Raw genomic sequence first — 24,820 nt, forward strand, 5'->3', positions numbered from 1 at the left:
ATCACAGTCACAACAGTCACAACAGCTTTATAAACTCTGTTTTAGAACCAACTCCATCAGGCATAGAGTGATGATATCAAGTAACTGAGAAAAACGAATTACTCAACTCCTATTCTGTATCTGTCTTCTCCATCAAAAATATTCTTTCAAAAGAAAAGTGTAACAATGAAAGTTAAGAGAAATGTATAGCCCAGAAAGTGAGCATCTATCTACATGTTCCAAGTCTTTGAGCCCAGGATAATTATGCCCAGAGGCTCACAGAGAACCTGCTTATTATAGAAACAATGTTTATATGTTTGGGAGAGATTAGAGAAAATGGAGATGTTAGAAAACTAAAGGAAGCCACCAAACGTCAATTTGAAAGAGACAAAGGATTGTCAAACTACAGAAACAAAGATTGACATTCATAATGGAAAATTCTGCACAAAGAATTTCTGGACATATGATTTGTGACATTTAGAAAAGAAAGTCAGGACCACCAGGAGCCAGCATAGATGCATGAAGAAGAAGCCATACCCCAATAACTTCATTTATGTTTAAAATAGGGTTCAGCAAAGGAATGCTGCAGATATAACATATTTCGGCTTCAGATAAGATACTATAGGCCAAGTATTTTCTTGTGGAGATGGAGCTGACATGGAGCTGACTGACTTCATTCACCAGAGGAGTGAGGGCTATGGCTCTATGTCATTCGGCAGGAAGGTCAACAGTGCTACAGGATCTTTCCCTGGTTCTGTGCATTTCATTGTAGTTTAATTATTTAGATAAGGACATGTAAATTTTGCTTATTTAACATAAGTTGGGAGACAAAGATAAAGTATGAGATCACATTCCAACTAGCTGAAAAATGGTTTAAAACTCTCGGGATAATTTATTGTGAAATTTGGCCCTGCATTTATATCATTAAAAAAAAAAAGTTCAAATACAGAATGGATGAGGACCACCTAAGAGTGGCTGATGTAAAAAGCACCTAGTGGTTCTAGCTGCTTATAAACTCAGTATTAGCACAATGCATAATTCAAAGAGTTAATGAAAACAGGCCACACAATAGCACTGCACCCATCAGACCAAATTCTGGAACATTTTGTTTATTTCTGGGCTACACATTTACATAAGGACAATGACATATTGGTAGTATGTCAAAAGATGGGAAGGAACAAGCTAAAAACTCTCACCTGGCTGAGGGGATTGAAGGTGTTTATTCTAGAAGAAGAATTAGGAGATTCAAAATCATGTTAAACATGAAGGGGGATTTTTTTTTTCTTGGAAGAAATGCAATATACTCTATCAAGTTTCAGAGGTCATGGCCTGGAGACATGATTGGAATCTACATGGAGGAGAGTTGAGATTAACAAAGTGGAGCACATTCTAAGGATTGGGGCTGCCACATGTGGAATGTGACATTCTCTGTTATGGGTGACCTCCTTGTCACTGGATGACCCTGTTAAGGGTATCATAGTGAAAGCCAACTGGGTGGTTAGAGGTACTCCAAAGCCCCTTGGGCTGCACCGTGGCGCAGCTGGACACCAGGGGTGAATGAGTTACAGTGACACAGAGAACAGGACGAAGGGCAGTTCTTTTTCCTCAAATGACTGTGTGCGTTTGTGGAAAGTACACTTCTTTTTTTTTCCTTCTTTCAGACTGCTAGGGAAAGTCAAGAACAGAAGTGAAAAAGATATTCAATCACATAATATGTTTTGATGATAGCATATTAGGCTCAGAAAAAAATACAGTCTTCTGTATACTCACTGTTTTTGCACTGACATGTTCGGCAACCACTGTGGTTAAGTTTGAAACCATAAATGCAGTCCTTCTCTGTCAGGGTACAGTTTGATAACTCCCCACATGCAGGTGGATCAATTGTGATGTAGGTTGGTTCTAATAATAAAAAGAAAAAAAAATCAATGAAACATATGATTGCCTCTTAGATGTGATTCCATCTTTGAAATCGCACACTAAGCTAATCAATAATTTTCATCAAATCCTAAACTTTTATACTTTATAATGTCTTTAACCCCTGAAAAAGAAATATTTTTATTTAGATTTTTAGAAGTCTGAAAGCTCTATTTCTTTACATTTTAGCAATGTATGCTTTTTGGTATCCTCACACAATCCTTCTCTGATGGTCACCACTATAAAAAGCAAATAAGAGAGGTTAAAACAAAATCATTTAAATTGTTAACTGTTCTTCTAGTTCTTTCTGATGTTTCCTGAGTTTATTTTTTACAATAATCAGGCACAGCTCCCAAATGTTAATTATTGCACTCTTTATTCTGCAACACTTCTGAAATCTGGTAGCATTTTTTTCCCCAAGTTAATAAATCTGAGACATTTATGAGTCTAGTTTAAAACACCTGGATATCTTTTATGTTTTATGTGACACTCCTTCAATTATTACAGATGATATGATGGATAAGTGACAAGGAGCTTCTACTCAGGGCCCAGAGCTTATGGGAGTGGCAGAGTGACATATACTTGTTTTGGAGGAAGAGCGTGCATCCATTCTGGGAAGAGAGGCATAGAAGAGACCAAGGCCAGAGGTGATACTTTACTTCCCCTGCCATGTTAGTAATGAAGAACTGCTCAGGGTGATAACAGTAACTGCACACTTACGTAAAGCCTACTACATGTCTATGTAATGTTTGCAGGGCTCTTCATAAATGCCCTCAAGCTTCATTACACTCCAGTGAAATGCGAGCTATCATTATCCCCCTTTTACAGATGAGGAAAGCTAGTTACACTCATTTGCCCAAGGTCACAGAGTTAGTAAGTGGTGGCCCCGAGATTCGACCCCAGACACTCTGGCTCCAGGGCTGCACTTGGCTTCTGTGTAATAGAGCCCAGTGTAATGGCACACGTCTGGCAGTGCACTGATAAGGGACAATTTATACAATGTCAGATGCTGGGGGCAATATTGTCAAAGGGAACAGGGACACTAACATATTTATGTAGCCTCTTTTCAACCAAAAGATACCATGAACTTCTTCAGAGGAAAGGAAGCTGATTCTCATAATATCTCTGTGAAGAGCTAAGTACAGGATGTCTCTACCTATGTTTTCACAAATGGAAAACGGGAGGTGCAGAGAGGGTAACTGGCTTATCTGAGTTTACATAGCAACCCAGTAGCAGGCTGGGAATAGAACGGAACACAGTTTCCTGACCTTCTGTCCAACACTCTATCCATTTAGTTCACACTGTCTTCTCAAGTTTCATCTCCTGTTACCATGGAAGAGAGACTAAAATAAGTGTTTTAGCTGCCACTGCTAAGATCAAGAGTTCTAAATTTTTATCCATCTGCTAAAAGGGGCCAGTGAGTCAACTCGTCACAGGTAGTAGGCAACTATGACTTACTAAGGAGACGCTCCGGTCAGCATCTCCCAGTAAAAATATGAATGAAGAGCATATAGTGCATTCTCTATTTTCATTACAATAGACTTTGAAGAATATCTTCCTGAAATTTTATATAAACTTTCCACTGCTGTAAAACTGCTCATTTCCTTCAGTGACTGAAGTGTCCTTTCTGGCAGATTAAAACGTACACATCACAATGTACTTTAAGTTTAGGCAAGTTTTAAGATGTAGTGAATTAAATACAGCAGAGCTGCTTCTCGACCTTCTCTTAAAATTCACTGCAAATGTCTTTGGCTTTTAAATGTATATAGTTTTTCTTTTATTACTACTCTTATTGGCCACCCAAAATAATGATTCCACTTCAGCCTTCAGCCCCAAGACTGCCCAAGTTTTGTCAAAATTATTCCAACCACAAATGTAGACCAAAGCAGAGGACCTGTATTAGTCCTCTGAATTCTTAAGTGGGCCATACAGCTGATGATCCACTGAGGAAGGAATTAGATCTACGTTCTTAAGAGTTACCAGAGCAAGGATCAGGGATGGCTTCTGCACTCTACGTCTAGGGATCAGGGATGGCTTCTGCACTCAACGTCTAGTGCTTTAGTGAATGGCTTAGGGGTGAAGAAATGTCTTCGGCATGTTTACACAGACCAAAACCTGTGTTCTTTACTGACATTTAAGTTTATGACAAACTTTTGCCTTCAGGAAATATATTATGGAAAAAATAAATACTTGGGAAGGTTACACTGACACTGAGAAATGCATAATAATCATAGGGTAGTATGGGATTTTACTCTCAGTGAATTTAGGGATTTGTTAAAAGAGACAATAGTGATACATATGCTATTTTTGGTACACAGCATGATTAATGATGGGATTAGGATTGTGATCTATGGCTAGAAAGAAAAAAATTGGGATCTTTGAGGATCAGAACTACAAAACTGCCTTGAACAGCTGCACACATTATCCAAACAGCTTCACTAGCTAGGTATACAATTAGATGTACATCAAGCACCTATTTCTCCAAAATAAGGTCAGTGTGTTTCCCTAAAACATTCAGGATAATGTCTTTTGCTCAGTTCGAAAAAAAATATTGCATAGAAGGGCTGTTCAGTAGGTGCTGGTCCTACAACGCTGCACTGTAAATATTTTAGGTAACATTAAGTCCTGTTTATATTAAATATACATAGAAGTCTGTTTTTAAAAAAATTTTAACAAAAGTCATCTCATTTTGTTACACTGGACAAATCCTTTTCACATACACACTGGAACAAATTTTAAAAGTCTTTTGAGGGTGGTGACGCATGTTTCTGGGGGTACTGACTCCTGTTACCCTACGTCACTGGAGTAACAGTTGATTTGTAATAGACTGATCTGTAGACAACTAGAGGTGTCCTAACATTTCATGTGACGTCATACATTACATTCTATTCCCTTTCATCATTCGCTCAACATTTAAGTGCTCAGTTTCCTACCGTGTGAGGCCATCTCTACATTAGATTTCTGTTAGAACAATATTACAATAGAAATGAGCAACTACAAATTATCAAGCAAAAAAACATCTGATATGACCATAAACATATCTGAGAGTTTCAGTCTCATATATTAATGTGTAATCCCAGAACTGGTCCTATTACAAATAGTAGGGTAAGTTTTTGAGGAAGAAGTCCTGTGCGATTACTGAAATTCGATTTCTTATGCCAAATAGTGAACTCGAAAGCGAGACACATTTGATACCATCCTGAATTAGGGCATTTAAAATCAACATTGCATTTACAGTCAATGAATAACAACCAAGAGCTGGTTAGATTTTTTTACATAGTTTCTATCCAAGGAATTTCTTGGTAAGGGAAGAGGTGATTTTAAAGAATCTAGAATCATGGTATCATAGTATGATTATTTCTAATCCAAATCAAGTTTAAGGAAATGTTAATGAGTCATTTGAAAATGTGCATTCTATTTGTTAAAGCATCCTTAAATTTGTATGTTGTTATTATCCCATTCTTTCTCCAATACAGGCAACAATGCGTTCAATATGGAAAATATCCTGGTAGGTCATGACCTGAGGACCAGAAGATTCTCATTTGAGCCCTACATTTCTATGCTCTTATGTTACATGGGGTATGGCATTAAAATAATACGCCAGAAAGGACATGTCTTTCTAGAAGGTCGATGGTGATGCTGTGTTCTCGGCAAGTCTGTCATTATCAGTTGAACAGAGGTCCTGCTAAGACTTCTGGAGACACTGATGCATCAGTGTCTATGATGCCTGTTGCTTGGGGCAAAGAAACCTGTCCCCCTTTAAACTGGCTAGTAGAGAGGTGTTAGAGGGCCTCTTTCAGAGAACAGAAATGTTCTTGGATCTCCTCACTTGAGGAGGATGAGAAAATGCCTACACAAGGGTGGGGATTCAGTGAGGGGAAATTCAATGATGAAGTACTGCTTACAGGATCACCCTGAAATTCCATCTCATCTTGTATTGAATCAGCTGAGGAATTGAAGAAATACCTTAAGTCCTCCAAGGGAAGAAGGCTTGGAATAGCAGGAATTCATTGTCTTTGGCTACAACTATTTCTAAAGGGAACCCTGGAACAGCTTCTTTGTGGAGAAGAATTCTAGAAATATTTTCTGAGCCTAGAAGCAATAAAGAACAAAAATGGGTGTTTGTTATGTCTACATCCAGTTCTGTTTTCTACCCGGCATTTGAGTGGGAATCCCTACTCTCCTCAATCTGTTGTTTTCCTGAATGATCTTGAAAGATTCTCTCAGCACCTCACACTGTCCAGAAGACCTATTTGTGTAAGAACCCTTGGGCTCGTGTCAGGAGTGCAGATGATCAGCCACCAATTCTTATCTCAAATCTCAGGGAACAAAAATCTGGAAGGAAATCTATTATAACATGCAATAACATAAATATATATTGGTTCTTTATTTTACATTTATTTGAAGTTTAGGAATGAATATTTCTTTCATATTCTAGGAAGCCCCACAAACACCTTATCAAAAAACTGTTTCCAGAAAAACATTCCTATTTTTCAGAGAGCCTTAGACACTGAGTTCCTGAAGAACACCACCAATGTTTTATACTGATGTCCGGGGATTTCCTGGGACCGATTATAACTACTCACTGGGGCTATTAAGGCACGGTGATCACAATTAATTTGGTCAAGACTACAAAATGAAAATAAAAATCATTATTCTAACACCAAGGCCTTAGCACTAGCCATAAAATATTTGATTTTTCAGGGGCTATAAATGTGTTAAACAAACCAGAGCCCTCTACTTTGTTGCTTTTAGTTATTTTATTTTACGGAAAATTCTCCAAAATGAAGAAAGGGAATAAGTTGAAACTCAAATTTAACCTTTAAAAAAGATGTTGACTTAAAGTGTTATTATCAGTCCTATCATCATATGGGATAGCTTAACATGTTTGGGATGACAACCAAACAAAAAGGAATGTATTTTGACTCTGAGTAATTTTATAATTTGTAATAATTAAGTTAATTTGCTTCTGATTTGTAATAGACTGATCTGTAGACAACTAGAGGACTAATTCATATAATCACTGGTTTTTATATTTCAGGTAGATGTAGCTTAAATGAAAATGTTAATAGATGTTTTTAACTTGGTGTCTATTACTTCATTGAACTTCTGGTTTTGAATTAATGCATACAAGGTTCTTCTCATTACCTTGCTTACTATGCGGTGTTTATCTCTTGCATATAATACTAATTATCTCCATTGAGAAATGTGTGAAGCACTCTTTCCGATTAGCCACCTTGGGAAGGCTGACAGCTAATTAGTAGCTATTTTAGTATGGGTGGGTTGATCTGGAAAAGTACACTTGTGTTAGGCATAGAGAGCCTCCATGCCTCCCGGGTCTGTCTGCAGCACTGCCTGTCGGGAGGGTAAATAGCTCTGGCTCCAACCATCTCCAGGAGTGCTGCCTCACCATGCCGCTCGTCATCTGGGTGCGAGGCAGGCCTGGAGGGCGTGGCTGCGGGAAGCGGCTGTCTACCAGAACCCAACCGTTGATTCCTACTGCTTACTAGTGCATGTGCACACTAAGAAAAGTCTGGAAAAACGTCACCATAGGCAAATTTCGAGAAAAATTATTTTTTAAGGCAGGTGCTTACATTTCTTTTAAGAGTTTAAAAAACTTCAAGTAGAAGTAAAAAGGTACGAAACTTATTCCTGTCTCTTACTTCTCTTATTACTTCTTATTTGGACTTTTGTAATGGCTTGCATAGTTTATATGGCTCTTCTCTGTAATTTCACAAGCCCACTTATTTCTTTGTGAAAGACAAAGATAAACAATTATGTTCTCTTTTCAGACGAAATTCGGGCACTCTCTTCCTTAAGAATTTTTTTTTTAATTTTTGTGGCTGCACCTGGTTGAGCCATGTGAGTACCTGATGAGTGGGAAAATTCCAAAGCTTCACTAACTTTAAATGGCTAAATATATCAGGCCTCTTACAGCCCGCCAGTTACTGGTAGCCTATACAGGGGCATAAAACTGGAGATAAAGTCGAACAAGACAGAACCAAAAGAGATAGCTTATCTGTTTCACTGTGTCTTCATATGTCATTCTGTTACCACAGTTGCCTTTCAAATGTGACATAACTAGTCAGAAAACCATTCAAATAAATCACCAAATTGTCACGTAATTGGAGCCTGGGAAGAGAAGTATTAAAGAGATGAAAAATTTTCCCAAATGAAGCTAGAGGGAAAACTCTGTTAGGTAGACAATAAGAAAAAAAAAATTGAAGATACAAAAATTCCCTTATCTGGAAGTGGGAATTTCCATGGGGTAGTGTATTTAAGAAAGTCTCATTAAGTCATGGAAAAAAATCTACAGTTGGAGTTTTCAAATTCTTTCAGCCACTACACACTTACTTATCCTTTTTGCCTTTGTATATATTTCTCATAACAACACCTACATCTTCGTAATTTCTGAAGTACTTATCTCAGAGCTTTATTTTAAAATGAATGGTGTGAGAATGTTCCCAAGATTTGTACTATTTTATGATCAGACAGAGAAGCAACTGTATTATTTACTTTAGACCTATTTATTAACTTTGTATGCTTTTTCCAAGGAATTTGGCTGTTGGGCATATTTTTCTCCCTTTACCAATCTCATATTAAATAGGAAAAGACAGTACTATGATTCTAAGATTACTATTAAAAGATGACAAAAGACAAATTCAAAAAAATTTACATAAAGTTGGATATCTTTTCATAGGAATTCAGCTTGAGAGAGAGCTCACAAAATGAATGGATTCCAAGAATAGTCTGGACCTTTTATACTTGTCCTATATTTTATTCTTATATTATTTTCATTATTTGTTTTCATAGAAAATATATCTTGGTAGCCTTTAGCTGGAAATATGCCACATTTGTAAGTACATGTGTATTGTGTGTGTTCATGCACATTTTCATAGCTATATTCAACTTGGGGGGTGTAAGATGGTCAGAATTTCGTTATCTCAACTCAAATCTCTGGGAAATGGCTGCACACCAGGGAGGAAGGGTCCTCACATTAGGTACAATGGTTTATTCATGGCTTACAACCTCAGTACCTAATATAGTACTTGGTCAACAGTAGTGATCAATGAATGAACAAAGAAGAAATAAGACACTAAGCACCTATAGTTGGGCATGCTTTTTGACAAAGAAGACCCCCCCCATTAAATACTGCCCCTAAGAGGCTGAGTCATTAATTTCCAAACTTCTGGAGGATAGGACAGTAAGTTCCTCAGGCTTCTCATCACTGCTGTAGTTCCATACACATGGTATGCACTCAATAAATGAGCTCCCTGACACAGCAAGCTAGATCAGAAGGCTGCTGTGAACCAGAGACATTAATAAAAGTGAAAACAGAGTAAAAAATCCCTCAACTCAAGCAGTCCAAAATGAGACAGTAAGTGACAATACTCAGTGGCCTAAAATGGGTTGAATTATGATCTGTATTTCTGGTTTGAGAGGGCCCGGAAGTACACAAAGCACTGGAGGCCTCCCTTCCAAACTCTTAACATAAAATCTGACACCCCAAATTTCAATTATCTGGAGAATTCACTTCTGGAACTACCTCATTCCTTGATGGTGCTAAACAAATAAAGTGTTATTGAAACAGTCTTGAAAATAGCTGGGTAGTCATTCAGTTCAGCAGCTCAGCTTGTAGTGGAGGAAGGACGGGCACTTTTGCCAACTGCTGGGCAAGTTTACCTCATGATGAAGAAAAGACGGGCAAAAATCAGAGGGAGAAAAGGCAAGTGTCAGGACCAGAATGCACAAGTGTTGGTGATGTTATCTCAGCGCCCAGCACACCGAGGGGGGCTGAGCAGCCCACTCATGTTACTCAGTGGGGATGTGAGTGTCACTGGTCAGGGCCCAGGGCCTGGATATGAATGGGCCTGGGCAGAGGGTAAGTGTGAGGATGACACAGCGGAGGCAGCGAAGTGCTCTTGGGTGGCGCTTTACCCCTAGGTAGGGTAACAGGACGGGGAAGGGGAAGCTGGCTTTCCTGGAGGTCAAACAACAAGGTCAAAATACCAGGCAGACTCAGGAAAAGAACCCGGATCAAAGGCTGGGCCATAAAAGGTCAGAATAACAGAAACTGGGTCTCGGCAAGGAGACAGAGCCAGGAGCAAGAGTGGCTTTTTGGATCTGGGTCATGATGATTAAGTTCTTTCATATTAACTGTCTTACTGTCCTCTCCTTTTTGTTCCTATGGGGGGGGTGGAGGGGTGGTGTCTAAAGAGAAGCAATGCCAAGGGCATGGACTTGGGGTCAGAAGACGTAGCTTGAGTCCCTCCATCTTCTCTCATTATCTTGCACGTGGTGCGGAACAACCCTGGGCTTTACAGAACAGGAGCGCCCACTATCTCTGCCTGGGTATCACCACAGGGCTCAAAGCAGACCGGAAAGAGAGCACTCTCCTATCAACTCCAAGGACTCCACAAACGTTACTTGTGGCTATTGTTGGAATGACTATCCTGCCTGCTAGAGCTAGAACTGGTCTCGGATGATAGCCGAGGAAATGAATTATGTGTCCTTTTGCAGGTCTCAAATGTTCAGCTGATAAATGGTATGACAACTGGTTTGGTCTGAACCCTGTCTATTCTAACTTAAGCATCATTTTCTCTCTCCACTGACAACATAAAAAGCATCTGGGATGTGGATGGGTTCCCGATGTCCTTTCCTATGGTCTGGTAAGCTTTGGAGCATGTTAGTGACCAGCCACTGGTGCCTTTCACATTTGCTGAGTAGCAGTCTGGTATCATTGTTTCTCATTCTGACTGGGTTCGTGGTATCCCGAAGAGAACAGAAATCCCTTCACAATTGGCTTATCCAGTGTGATCAACAATGATTCTGTGAGCCTGGCTGACCCCATTCTTCCTCTCTCACGATGGGCGCCTCACTGGATGTTCGGGAATAAGGCAAACTCATCACAGCAGAATCTGTTCTATGTTGGTGGCTTTGCTGGGACTTCTACCACTTCAAGTTGACAGAGGACATACGGGTCGACGTCTCTAAAAGCTGTCTTTGAACAGTCAATCTTAGTTTCAGTGTGTCAGTGATCTGAAGCTCATGTCAGTGAAAAGAGATCGCTTAACCAGTACCTTCGTAACAATTAAATGCGGACACTTTACTCGAATGATAATGTCCTCGGTGCCTCTGCCACAGGACTGTGGCGCATCCATACTGAGTTCACCTGGCCTAAAATCTCCATGGACTCTTTTAAAAAGTTGGTTCCTAGAAATCATGAGATATTCGTGGTCTTGAAAAGTTCTGAGCTTGCTAATCCTTCTCCATATGCAAGGCCTGAGGACATCTCAAAATGATAGTTTATTACTTCTGACAGATTTTAGCTTCACTGATAAAACAGAGACTCCCTGAATTGTCTTAAAAAGTGAGCCAATATGTAGGGCAACAAGCTTTCCAACTAAGGTAAAAAAGAACAACATCTTATGTCTCCTACTGATGCCAGAATGGAGGGTGGCAGGACTATACTGCAAGGTACAGGCATGGTCAAAAGATAGGCACTGAATGTGTAGAAAAGCATTAAGTATGCCCCATTTGATTCCTAAGCAAATGCAAGGAAGCCTCAAATTGTATCATGCATGTATACTTTTTAAAGGAAATGAGGACCACGGGCAAATTTTAAGTAGAAAAGAATACTCTGCAGCCAGGCATGAGGTCAGCACATAGAGTATGTGCTGTGAAGCCCTGCCTGGGAGGGGACTTGGCTTATAGACTCAACTCTCAGTTTGCTCCAGCAGCTAAGGTGAAAAACCAAACCCAGCCCAAATATGACTCTCAGGGTCCCCGACAACCAAGTCTCATTGGCCTTAGAATTTCCCTGGGCATTTTTAGTTCTGTTTCTCAATGATGCTGCAAAATAAGAGCCAGAGCCTTGAACTGAATCTTAGTTTTGATTGGAGGCTAGTATTAAATTCTGTGGTCTCCAACAGTCTGGAACCCTGAACTGGGCTCCGTTTCCAACAAACATGATAAATCCAGCTAATCTCTCTGATGTGAAAATAACAAATTCACTTGATTTGTAAGCAGGTATCCTGCAGACATACATGGTAAATAAATATTTGCTCAAACTGCTAATAATGCATATCAAAATATAAAATGTGTAGATCACTATGCATCACCATCCCCTTGTATTTCTGACGAATATCAGAAAAGTACTAACTCTTCTTATTACTCATCCCATATCAAATTTAGATCAAACTGACGGTATGACCCTTAGACCAAAATGTGGCACTGCTGGGTCCCCCGGTTAACAGATTTCCTGTTCTGCATGCTCATGGATACGGTGTGCACTTGGGAGTCACAAACTGAGAGGAGGATGCGGTTATGACCCAGCTCCTGCCACCCTCAGCAACCACCTGTGATGGGAGACCCAGAAATGATCAAGAGATGTTTTTAGTAAACATTTCTACTTTTTCAGTCTGTCCTGTTATTTTAGATAATATTGAAGCAGACATTTTATATACTTGAGGGACATTTATCTTCAACAATCAGATTGACACAGCAAAGAAAATACTTCTAACAGGGCCTTTTAAAACAATTTGCTGGGTTATGTACTATCTCTACAGCTCACCCTCTAAAGTTAATCTATGTATTAAACAATGTGAAATTATATTGTTCTTATAAGATAAATTAAGACGATGCAATGAAATAGTTTAAAATGGTACAATTAAAAGTGGAGCTAGACACCTGAAACATTAAAAATGAATTATATAGAATCAACGCCTCTTTTAAAAGTTATTTCTTTTTTTATAGAGACAGTACTTTTTGAAAGTATGTTTGAAAAAAGCTCCTGCACTTTCCCAAAAATATATGACCATTTAAATATATGCCTGTAGCCCCAAAAAGTTATAAAAACACTATGTAGTAAGTGAATTGATTTTTAAAAAAAATAAACACACCAGGAATTATACTTATAATAAGTGTTATTGCTAAAAGCACTCGTTTTTAGAGGCTATGCACCTGTGCTAAAAATAAAATGCTATTCATGTTAAAATTCTATTTGAAACTTTTCTTCAGAGTTGCTCTCACTATATCATAGAAGACAAAATGTCTTATTTTACTGTTACTTTTTGCTTCCCCTGAACAGTTTAACCCAGCTAGAACATTCACCTTCTTTGCTAGATTTAGATGGGTATGACTGACTATTTCTTATTGTCTGATAAACCTTTAAAGTCAGGGGTTTACAAAGCTATGGATATTCAAAAGGATCTGATTCGAGTCTGACAGCAGTGTCAATGGAGAAGTACCAAAAATATCCTGGATGATTGTATTTCTGCAATAACTATACAGTTCTCCCTATAACTATTTTGAAAGGAAAAAACCTCCCTTGGATTTGTAAATCTTGGTATGTTTAGAAATAATTTCATTACTTTATACTTGGTCTTGTATTGGTGGGAATAAACAAACAAGCTTTATAGGAAATATTCTGGCAGGTTCTTTAAAAACAGGTGTGTTGAGACTAATCCTTAGAACTGAGGCAAATAATGGAAGGAGATAAGAGGAAGCTTTTAAAATGAGAGGGTCTACATAAGCATATTTAAGTAAAGCTTTCTTGAAAGCTAGGAAACGTGATTAGTAGTTAAAATGTTAAATTCTATTAAGGTGAAAAAAGCTAAAGGGAAATCAATTCTGCTACTTCTGGCCAATGGCTGTCCCATAAAGAAAATGGAATCTTTCTTCTTCAAGTCTGTAAGCCTTTCTGAAGGGCATGTCTCTTAATAACCTTCATTAACTTCTGTTTGGTTGCCTAAGAGTTGTCTCTTATCCAAAAAAAGTTTAACACAGTCTCAGTAGAGATTGTGTTTATTTAAGCTTGTTGGAAAAACATTCCTATCATTTCAAGAATGACTAAATATTTTTTCATTCACATAGTTGGCATTCCAGACTGTTTTCCTGCCTCTGTTGATTAGATGAAAATTAGCAGGCCCAAGTCTGAACTATTAGATTCAATTATTATCTTAGTAGGAAAAGTATGAGACTCCCAGCAATAATGCCCTCTTAGGTATGGGAAGTGGACAGCAGGGGAAATAAAGAACCTGCCCCTTGCAGGCCACTTCAACAAGGAAATACTTAACAGCTGGGACAACTAAACGCAGTAAAATCAGAGGCGGAGGTTTTTCTAACCACGTGTTTCAGAATCAGCTCTGAAGAGTAACATTCTAATACTATTTGAAAGACTTAAAGGTATTTTAAATTACCAGAGAAAATCAAACTACTATGAAATTCATCCATGAAAAATTTCTGATGCTTAAAGACCTATCTAGGTAAACACAGTCATCTACTATGCATTTGTTACCCAACATATGACCTTATTTGGACAAGCAAAAAAAACCAGGCTGTGCTATATTTTAATTCCCATTTATGGAACTAGTTTCCAGGATACTTAGAGTTAAAGGATGAAACAACATGCCTAACAGTCTTTGAGGTATTACGAATATTTTATTATTCTTGGCCTACTAATAATAGCATAGAATATGGCACTGAAGCAATACCACCCATAAGCTGAGTTTTGATTCCTGTTATGCACCAGAATGTTAGTATCATGTGATCCCTTGGTGTCTTTGACTTCACTGCCTCTTGGATCGGTCCAACTATGTTTGATTCCTTGCCACAGAAGCAGTAGCTTAATCATTTGAAATACTGTTTGGTGAGGAAGTGTTATGGGCAGGGCTGGAAACATTTTTTCTTGTTTCAAGGAATTCCCACCCAGATATGTGCCTGGTACAGACTTTTCTGGCAGCCCAGCAGATAGTTCATTTGAAGGGTGGCTTGATTCAAATTATACCATCAGCATTTATGGGAAATACAGTGCTCCTATAAAATTTGGGTTGATGAAGAGGATAGTGTATTAGACAGCTCACAGACATCAGCCAATCTATTGGGTGAACTGTTAAAGAAGCGGCTTACTAAATCCACATAGGTCAAGAAATGCCTAATGCTCTTTCTTCTACACTGTCCCAAGTAGGACCAACATTCCCCAAGTAAGGGATCCAAGAAGGCCAGGCAACAGAAGAAAGACAGCTGACTGCCTGGTTCAATCACATTCCATCCTGAATACACTGAATTAGAAAGGATTCATGTACAGGTAATCTTCTATCCTTCCACCTTAAGAGTTGGTTAAGTCCAGGTTAGCAGAATTATTAGGGCTGCCTGAAATTCAGCTCAGTTTCAGATAATAACTTTGTAAATAACACTTATTTATTGTGGAAAAAATCTAAAAAGTACTGAAGTAGATAGAATAATATGATGGACCCTCATATATAAACCCATTATCCATCTTGGACAATGTACACATAACTCCTTGATTTCCTATCTGAGATGGGAAATGAACTCACTTTTGTTTCAGAGAAACAGAAATAGTAGAAAGGAAATTACCTATTTGCCCAACCACAGCATGGAATTTATTTACTGGCAACCCAGATCATAATATTGTTACTTGGTTGTGAATCCCACTCATCCAACACCAAATGCAACGGTCCTTTTTTCCCTACATATGTATATAACAGTAACAGTATTATACACAGCAGTAATAGTAGTGTAACATCATTCGAGTTCCCGGACCCAATTCCAGTGTGTCTAAGTATGTGTGAGGGGGCTCTTCCCACACATAACACCAAGCAATTCATGAATGCCAGCTGGGTGTTGGAGAAATCAACTCAACTCTGATGCTATCTGCCTGGAGACAGCACCAGATTCCCAGGTTATGGGCTCCATCCTAGAGGACTGCTCTCCACCCCCAACTCCTAAGATGAGGCCAGTTGCAAGCCCCAGGCTGCTACCTGTGCTTCTGGCCTACCGGCTTCAGATTGGAGGTTCCCATGGCCTCCCCTTTAGGTTTGATTGATTTACTCGGGTGGCTCATGGGACTCAGGAAAACACTTATGTTTAACAGTTTGGTAAAGGATACCAGTTAACAGCCAGATGGAGAGCGACACAGGGCAAGGTCCCCAATAAAGGAGCTTCTCTCCTTGTGTACCTTGGGGCCTGGCTCGGTGGCACATGGAGGCGTCCTGGTTTCCCGAGCATGGAAGTCCTCTCCCACCAAGAAGCAGGACCCAATCCAGCAGAGCAGGTAGAGCAGAGCAGAGAGAAGCTCTTCTGGGTCAGGGGAGGCGGAGGGAGGGGAGTTTGTGAGGGCTTCATTGCATAGTCATGACTTAAGTTATGGGCCATTGGCTGATTCAGCCTCCAGCCCCTGCCCTTGGGTGGGGTCCAAAAGTCTCTCATTAACATGGCAGAACAACCATTTCACCTTTAAGACTCTGCAGTGTTTTCAGGAACTGTGAAGACCAAATGTACCTGGGAAATATATATTTGGTCATATGAGTGAGCAAATATGTTTTTCTTATAACTCATATCACATTTGTAGAATATCACCTATGTGGTTCCTAGCTCTTGAAAAGTGATACTCTGGCATTGGCTCTTTACTCCCCAAGGTCCTGAAAACCATGGACTCCCAGCAGGAGACTGTCTGCACGGGGCCTCGGGGACACCCAGGCCACGGCGGCCCCCTGGGCGGGGTCCAGCCCCAACCCAAGAAGAGACAGCACACCAGACAGGCCTGACCTCAAGGCTTCTAAGTGGCATGAAAGCCTTATCTCTTACATCAGGTGTCAGAGCCAAGTGATGCATGAGATAAGGTGTAATGCTGGCCTCACACCTGTTCACATATCTTGCATTTTTCTTACTCAGTCATCGTGGTCATGTCATGTATATCTTGCAGCCATAAGTTCCTTCCCCAACACCTTATCTTACCTTTAATTATAAAACAAACAGATTTGTTTTTTTTTTTTAAATGGAAAATGGCATTCTGTCTGTCCTTAGGGTCCCTCTGACATTAAGAATCATCTTAGGAAGCATTTATACCTGATGTTATTAGAAAACAAACTAGCCAATTATTCCCAATACCTAATTGTGATGTTAAAAAAATTCTAGCTGAAATAACCTATCCACTCACAAGGCAGGTCTTAAAAGAAGTATATTAAATGTAATAGGGAGCATTAGTCTGGGGAGGGTCTGGGGAATCCCACTTCAACTTTGTGATTCTGTTCTTTAGGGGCTGAACTGAGAACAAACCACAGTTTACAAACCAGTCTTGGAAGGTCCCCATGGCTGCCCCTGAGAGGGAGTCAAGAGCAAAGTGCCCCTCAGGAGGGCAAGCCGTCAATATATAGCTCACTACCCCAACTCACCTGAAGTCATCTGGGCCTACATGTGCCACACACACTTCACAGAGCATCCTGCTTTCTGTTCTCAAAGTGTATTTTCAAATATCATTCCCACGCTATTCTTCCTTCAACCAATCAGGGGTCAAGCATTCGCAGCTCTGGTTAAGGGAACCTCATTCATCAGGGTCTGCTGCCTTCCTCAGCTAACAAGGAGCTCTCTAGAGGAGTTTGGCCATGATCTGCTCCAGTCCTTCCCTCCCCAACTCACTCACTCATCAGTTATTCATTAACAACTTTTGAGCACCTACTTACGTGTCAGGTGCTACCTCAGGGGTTTAAAAGAATACGGTAAATCCTAGTTCACTGGATGCAGCCTCTTCCAGGCTACTGGCCAGTGTACTGCTGGTCTCAGAGGCAGTACACCTGCTGGGCTCTGAGCCAGGCTCTGGGGACACACTACTCCGCCACTGTGGATCTGTATGACCTTGGGCAAGTCACATGAACTCTGAACTTTGGGTTCTATGAGGGTAGACTGGGATGATAGTACCTGCAAGAGGGAAGTTGTGAGGACCAAATGAGCTGATGCTCTTAAAGCAGGTAAGCCTGACTCACAGTCATGTGTGAGAAATGTCAGCTACTGTCATCAAGGGCTGTAAGATGATGCAAATGGTGCTGCTAGATGCTGAGGAAGACCTAACCTTGCCGCACCTCTTTTCCGTTTTTCATTTTTAAGGAGATAAGGACCTATCTTCCATATGTACACTTAAAATGCAAAGTTTATATGCTATTGCATGCACCTCCAGCCTAGCTCTTTACAAGGGCCAGACAATAAAAATAATGCAACTGAGGAACAAGAGGCAATGTAGAGAAAAGCCAGCAAAGCAGAACATAAGAATACAATCACTTACAGACTTAGAGACCAGGAAGGCTTATCTGTATACCTGAATTGGGTGTTGACAATAACTTGGTAAGACTTAATCATGAGAGTACTTAAGTGCCAATTTAAAAAGCACTTAGGTACTTGTGAATGAAGTTAGCCTGTCAAGTAACAGCCTAGTCTTTAAGGGCCCCAGGTTCACACCTGCAGTCCTCCAGGAGTAACCAAGCACAGGATGTTGTCACTTGGAAGGTAAGTATGGATAGTAACACCAACAATCACAAGGTTCTTCTCCCTGCAGGTCCTAACACCCCATATTTGGTGATGCAGTAATTTATTTAGGAAAAAATCTAAAACCACAATCCTTGTGTGGGGCCCTTTCATCTAATTTCAGGCTCTGATTATGTATCTTGGGACTTGTAGCTAACAGGGTGAGGGCCAACTTTTGTTATGCAATTGTGCACAGAGGAATTTATTGTGTATAAACTGCATAAATACCAGCGTTTCTGTTTTTCTCCAAATAATTCTGATTGTTTATTACACATTAACACCTTGCTTCTTTCTTATTTTATCTAATTCTTCTGATATTTCAGAATCACTTGAAATTTCATTCAAATATGCTACTGAGTAACTGCTGAGAAAAATATTTTCAAATAGTTCCAGAGACTTCTTTGGATCCTATAAACTAAGCAGTAAGTTTCATTTTCCTTATATTATTTTATAAGTTCATTATTACTAAAAAATAGCCTTTTAGTATCATTCTCTTTTTTGATCCCATACCAAAAGAATCTTTCTGTCCTCCTACTGCATCTTAAAATGAGAGAGTTATTGCACAGTGAACACAATCTTATAGGCAACTCACTGCTTAATTAAGGTAAAAACATAGACAAGAAATACAAGATACACTAGTTCTTTGAGAACTAGAAAATGGAATTTTCTGAAGGCTCGATGCAGAGAGGTAAGTGTGGTGAAGGAGGCACAGAGGAACGCAGACCAGAAGCAGCACAGAGCTTGAAATAAAGATGCCAAGTTCTGGGAGGGAGAGAGGCAGCCTGGACACAAGCCTTGAGAAGGAAATCCAACATGTGTCTCCAGGCACCTTCCTCAAGGTCCTCAAACTGGGGGGAGAGGGTAGGTAGGAGAGCACATCAGAAACACCTGAAGAGGCTCTGAAACTACAGATGATTTCCTCCCCAGCCACCGCACGTCTGTCCCTCCCAGATACAAGGTCAAAAGCCAGAGATTAAGATAAATTAACAGGGGAACTAGACATAGGGGCATGAGTAAACTGAGATAACATTTGGGAGCTCTGGAATCAAACAAAAATGTAGCTGAATTTGACCAACCTGTTTATCCCATCTCAGCCACATAATGGCAACTGACCTTGGGGGAAAACACCTCAATCTTGCTAAACCTTGATTTATCTTCAGCACAGCGTTGGTGGAAGGGTTAAATGAAATCAGGTACAAATATAAAGCACTTACCCCACAGTACCTGAATATGGACATTCCTTTTTTCTTGGTTTAATTTAAAACAGCTTAAATATTTTCTTTGATATTTAAATAAGAGCTGTCTCTTATTTATCTTTGTGTCCAATGCTGTATTTGGACTACTGTAGGTTCTTAATAAAATTTTTTGCATTAATGGCTGACCCAAACTGTCATTCTTTTCTCAAACAGTTCAGGATTAAACTCTACAGGGTTACTGCAGAGACCAGCCTCAAAGGGATCAGACCAACATTTGTTCCCTATCCAATCATCTACATGATGCAAATAAATACATAGGTCAGTTTCACATGTACATATATTTCTGTTTACCAACTGCTTCCCTTTTCCATTCACTACGAAGGATGGACATGCTTCCCTTCCTTTACTTTCAGAGAAAAGGCCCTATTTTTTTTTTTTACAATTTTTTTTTAGTCTATTTTTCAATTATGATTCAAGATTTGTGAAATTAAAGGGTTAGTGTTTACTGAATTATATGTTTATGCTTTTAACTTTTCTTAAAGTATCATGCACATACATGTACTTAAATATTTCAAGTGGATAATAGACAATCCCTAATTTTGGGGGAGATATTCCTATCTCTATCTGCTTCAGAAGACATCCTTTCTCTACAGCAGGCTGCACATTATCATACACTTTTTGGTACACTCTTTTTTCTAGCGCTGAAATGTTGCCTTTAGGGGATGGGAGGAGTATATGAGTGAGGGGGTGGGGTGGGTAATTTCTAACAAAAGTGATCATCTGGAAACTATAAAGCTCTGGAGTGTGGCAGCTACTCTGGAGTAGAGTAATGGTGAGTGAACTGGTGATGTCAACAGCACTAGAGTCCTCCAGCTTTAAATATTTGTATGACTTTAAAGGTCTTTAATAATTCTAACCCCTCAGAGGTTAATGAAGTTAATCAGGCAAACTCTGAAGTCTTAAGTCTCTTAAAATTTAGGTAGAAGCCAAAGACTTCTTGATAGAGGACTTAGTCGACTTCACTGAATTTCTGAAAAGACCTGTCAGTTCCTTAATAGCGGTTTTAAAAAGATGGAAGGATACATCTTCAACATGGATTAATTTTTGATGCTTTAGTTCATTTTACTTTGCAAACATGCTTCTTAATGATGGAAACTCTCTACTGGATCTGTCAGTATAAATATTCAGTCTCTTGTCTGTTCTAACAGACATGAACAGAGGACTAAGACAGACTTAAGTGTGCCAAGAATCTTCCCGGGATGGGGGAAATGGACTGGAATTGGGGTTGGTACAAAAAGACTAGTCCAGAATGTCTCCGGTTCCTCCCCACTGAACAGGAAGTGCCATAGTTAATGTACGTGACCAAGACATAAGTGAAGATGTCAATGGAACTGGAAAGCCACAGCCATCATGGTATTAGAGGTAAAACAGGTGCTCGGAGTCAGGGCACCAGGCAGTAAAAACTGCTTCTGATGGCTGCAGGCTTTTCTTCAAGCTGCCAGTACTCTTGGGCTTATGGAAGCATTACAAGCCGAATATGCCATGCTTGAGCCTATTTCCAATTTTATTTCATTGTATTGACCTTTGGATGTTAATTAGGCTTAGAGATGAATTAAAATGTATATATTCTTACACCTTGAAGTATTGAAATAAGGATATTGGCAGTGGTAAAATAAGGACCACACTGTTCTCATTGTAAATTTGCAACATTTCCCCCAAATGATTAGTTCTGGCAGTATAATAATTTCACCTGCAACTGGTAACAGCAAGAAGCAGACATTATGCCTGAGGAAATAAAATACAAACAAGAACATACTGGTAGAAGCTTATCCAAGAGGAGACATTCTCCAGGGACTCATGAGAATCTACAAGGTTTACCTTCACACACGGGGCAACACTCCCCAGGCACTTTCACAGGGTTCATGCAGCTCTGTCCGCAGGCTGTCGCGACGCAGTGGGGTTCTCCATTGATGCACTGGCAGAATGTGCAGTCGTCTTCTCGCCACCGGTCTCCGTGGGCGCGGATCTGCCCATTGGCATAGCAGCCAGCGGGATTATTAAAAGGATACACAGGATCTGAATGAAAACGTGAGCTCAGAGTTAAGACTGAGGGCATTCTAAATCTTATCTCTGCCTGCACCTAGAGACATTTATTTCCAGGCAGGTTCTAGTTGTCAGCAGCTCTTTTCCAGCTATAATCAGCAGACGCTCAGGTGCCTCTAGGGGGAAGTGCAAAAGCAGTTGTCATACTGAATTTATGTCCACCCATTATGACGTTGCAGACAGGGCAGGGGATCTGTGGCATAAAAACCAACGTGCAGGTGTTATCACTTCATAAGTTGCAACACTTTGTGGATAGAGCAGTGGGTTTTGTAATTAGAAAATGCAGCTCCATTATAGGCTCTGACAGTGTCTTCTGAGATGTCAATTTAAGCATTTATTGCACCTCAATTTCACCAACTGTAAAGTGGAAAGAATTGGGTCCCCATCTAACTCAGAGTGATACTGTTACTTCTAGGACTAAATGAACTCTATCTCATACTGCCTGGAGGATAATGTGGACAACACCGAGGGGTACAGCAGGCCCTGCCACTGCCATGTTCATGAACACACTGTGGGTCACTGTTTGTGCCCTGGAAGGAAGCCTGTGAACCTAGGCTATTTTTTTTCCCTATGACCTGGACAGCCAAACAGCAGCTGAGGCTGAGGGACAAAAGTATCCAAGGCTACTGTAAAAAAAAAAAGTCTTCTGGGGTTATTGACCAGGACATAAATACTGCATACAAAGTCCCCAAATAGCATTATAATGAGTGTAACTTGATAAATCACTCTATTTTCTTTTTCAGACACATAGAATCTGGCCTGTGTAAGCCAGTGCTTTTGGGCTGGGAGGAAAGCACAGGCAGTTTTGTATTTTGTTCTCTTTATTCTAAACAGGTAACAGGGCATTATTAGAAAGTCAGAAAGCCAAAATTTAAAATAATGCAGTCACAGTTTTAGAAAGGCAATCTGTCAGAGATGGAAGTGGCCAACATACTTGGGCTATATAAGACTATAAACTTCTTAATAAAAAATAATACACTGCATACTTCATTCCTACTTTTGAGCCTGGATCTGAATTCCAGGAAGTGAGACACAACGGGACTGGTGCCCAGACAACTCACTATGATTATTACATAGAGGTTCACACCTATGTTTTTACAACAGCAACCACTAAATAGTCTTAGAGACAGTCACAAACTGGGGACAGCTAGGGAACAAATCAATAGGGAAGGTGAGAAATCTGATGTAGTTTTTAAAAAGTCCTCAATAAACATCTTTCTCCTATGTTGGCTAAAATAATTTCTAACAGGGAAATGGACTTCGCCGTTATTAATAATTGTTCCATGTTAGGAATGTAGTTTGTACACTTTAAACATTTTCAGATCTTTAGTATTATGTGGCAAATGCAGTTCAAACATTGAAAAGAAAAGGATTTTAGGAAAAGAGAGAAAGGTATTGAATATAGCAAAACATTTGTCTTCCTGTTACACGTGCAGACATAAGGGCAGAGTGAACTTCATGACTGACATGTCTGATTCTAGACTCAACGTCTGTGACCCAGTCAGGACATGAAGTCTCACACAACCTTCCTTTCCGGGGAAACAGTGTGATGTGGGCAGATCTGAGACGCAGTCAGGCCTGGAAGTGTCATTCCTGGCTTCACTATAGACTCAGGTGACTACTTTTCTGAACTTGCTTCCTAATCCTTAAAATGTGTGGGTTGTAGTGGATGACATTCAGAGTCATCATTCTGAAATGCTTATTATTTATGAGTGTCAGAGATGGAGGGGAGGGTCTATTGAAGGAACACGGAACTAAAACTTCCTGGAGGGAAGAGAGGGATTTAGAGAAAGCAGGCTCATGAGAAGCTCTGCCAAGAGCCACACCTGAACTCGGCTGTGACCTGAGCTGGTGTCACCACCACACATTTTCAAAGGTGGGGGAACAACAGGGTGAGTTCCTCTCTGAGCTGACTGGCTGAGTTTGTCAGTGACTAGGGTTGGTCTGTCCTAGCTGAGCAATCTGAGGAGTGAAGGGGGTGAATTCTAATGTCAGGGTGAAGAGTAATGTCCCTGGGCCTTGCTAAGGAACTGTGAGAACTGCAGGGGAGGAACAGACAGAACTTCCAGGATATCTCACGCTGACCTGTGGAAGAAGGGGGCCACTGTCTATGAGGCCACCCAGGGCATATGAGGAAGTATCTTCACACAGTCACCTGGCATTATCTAAGTCCTTAAAGGTAGACAACGATGTGATAAAAAGGGAACTTTTACAATATTTTTCTATTTTTGGACGACACTGAATTAGGTCAATTTTGATATTAAAATTCTGAACCATGTACATTCTTATTAATCTTGAATTAGCTCCTTTTCTTACCTTCACACACCGGGCAGCACTCCCCTTCGGGCACATAGTACCTCTCGCAGTTCAACTCACCGCACTGGGCAGTGAAGCAGATGGAAACACCCCCTTGGCATCGACAGAACCGACAGTTGTCCATTCGAAACATATCTCCATCATGATATTCCACATTGTTGAACACACAGGCTGGCTTTGTTTCTGAAAGGAGTTGAAACAAACGAGGCATATTCAAAGTCATTTCTGAGTGGTGTCCTTTTATGTTTTTCAGACAGCCTCTAGAAACATTCTGTCTGGTAGCGGGAGGTTAAAATTTGACGGCAATTTACTAAATTTGGCATCTTTTTTTAAAATAACAGAAGCAATAAAGCAATGTAAAGTAAAATAAAACAAAATACATCATCCTCCTCTCTGCCCTTCAAAACTGAAATTCCCCTTAGCAAAATCTACACTGGTTTACACTGATTTCCCAGAAAAGGTAACCATTTGATCATGAAATTCACATATCTGATAACATGCTTTAAAGAGATTACATTTGTCTTGTTAAATCATCCTTACTTAAAATAAATGAGCCTACCTCCACATTAGGTTGTGTTTTGACTGCCCCAAAATTTATTTAGGCCTATTTTTGGAGGTGATGTTCTCCTATTAGTCTAGCATTCTCTCCTAAATTCTTTTCTGTTTCTACTGGCTTAATAACCTATCATTTTAACAGCTTGGCCTTAAAATGTTTTCTACATATATAGTACTTTACTTAATCCCAATAACAAAGGTCTAGTTATAGATGTCCTGAATTAGAAGTGAGAAAAACCCTAGGAAATTTGCTCAAAGTAACACATTTAGCAAATGACAGAAGCAAAACCAGTAGTTCTTCAATTAAAACAGTGTACTCTTCCTCTGTGTTTCAAGGTTATGTTTTGCTAGACTCAAGAGCCCTGAATTTAGAACTCTAATAATGATACAATGATTTAAAAAAAATTTTTTTTTTCTACCTAGAAACACACTGTTTGCAG

General features: G+C 39.8%; 1 protein-coding gene across 4 annotated transcripts in view; it reads right to left on the reverse strand.

Moving 5' to 3' along the window:
* CRIM1 (cysteine rich transmembrane BMP regulator 1) overlaps positions 1-24,820 on the reverse strand; it is a 184,756-nt gene that overhangs the window by 50,551 nt on the left and 109,385 nt on the right. For all 4 annotated transcript variants that reach the window (XM_036931634.2, XM_036931637.2, XM_036931635.2 and 1 more), the window contains 3 exons: positions 23,826-24,008; positions 21,285-21,482; positions 1,750-1,878 (listed from right to left, as the gene is read on the reverse strand). In XM_036931634.2, the coding sequence (XP_036787529.1) occupies positions 1,750-1,878; positions 21,285-21,482; positions 23,826-24,008 (510 nt within the window). The remainder of the gene's footprint in view (positions 1-1,749; positions 1,879-21,284; positions 21,483-23,825; positions 24,009-24,820) is intronic.

The sequence above is a fragment of the Manis pentadactyla genome, chromosome 2, assembly GCF_030020395.1.
Source record: "Manis pentadactyla isolate mManPen7 chromosome 2, mManPen7.hap1, whole genome shotgun sequence".
Classification (NCBI taxonomy): Eukaryota; Metazoa; Chordata; class Mammalia; order Pholidota; family Manidae; genus Manis; species Manis pentadactyla.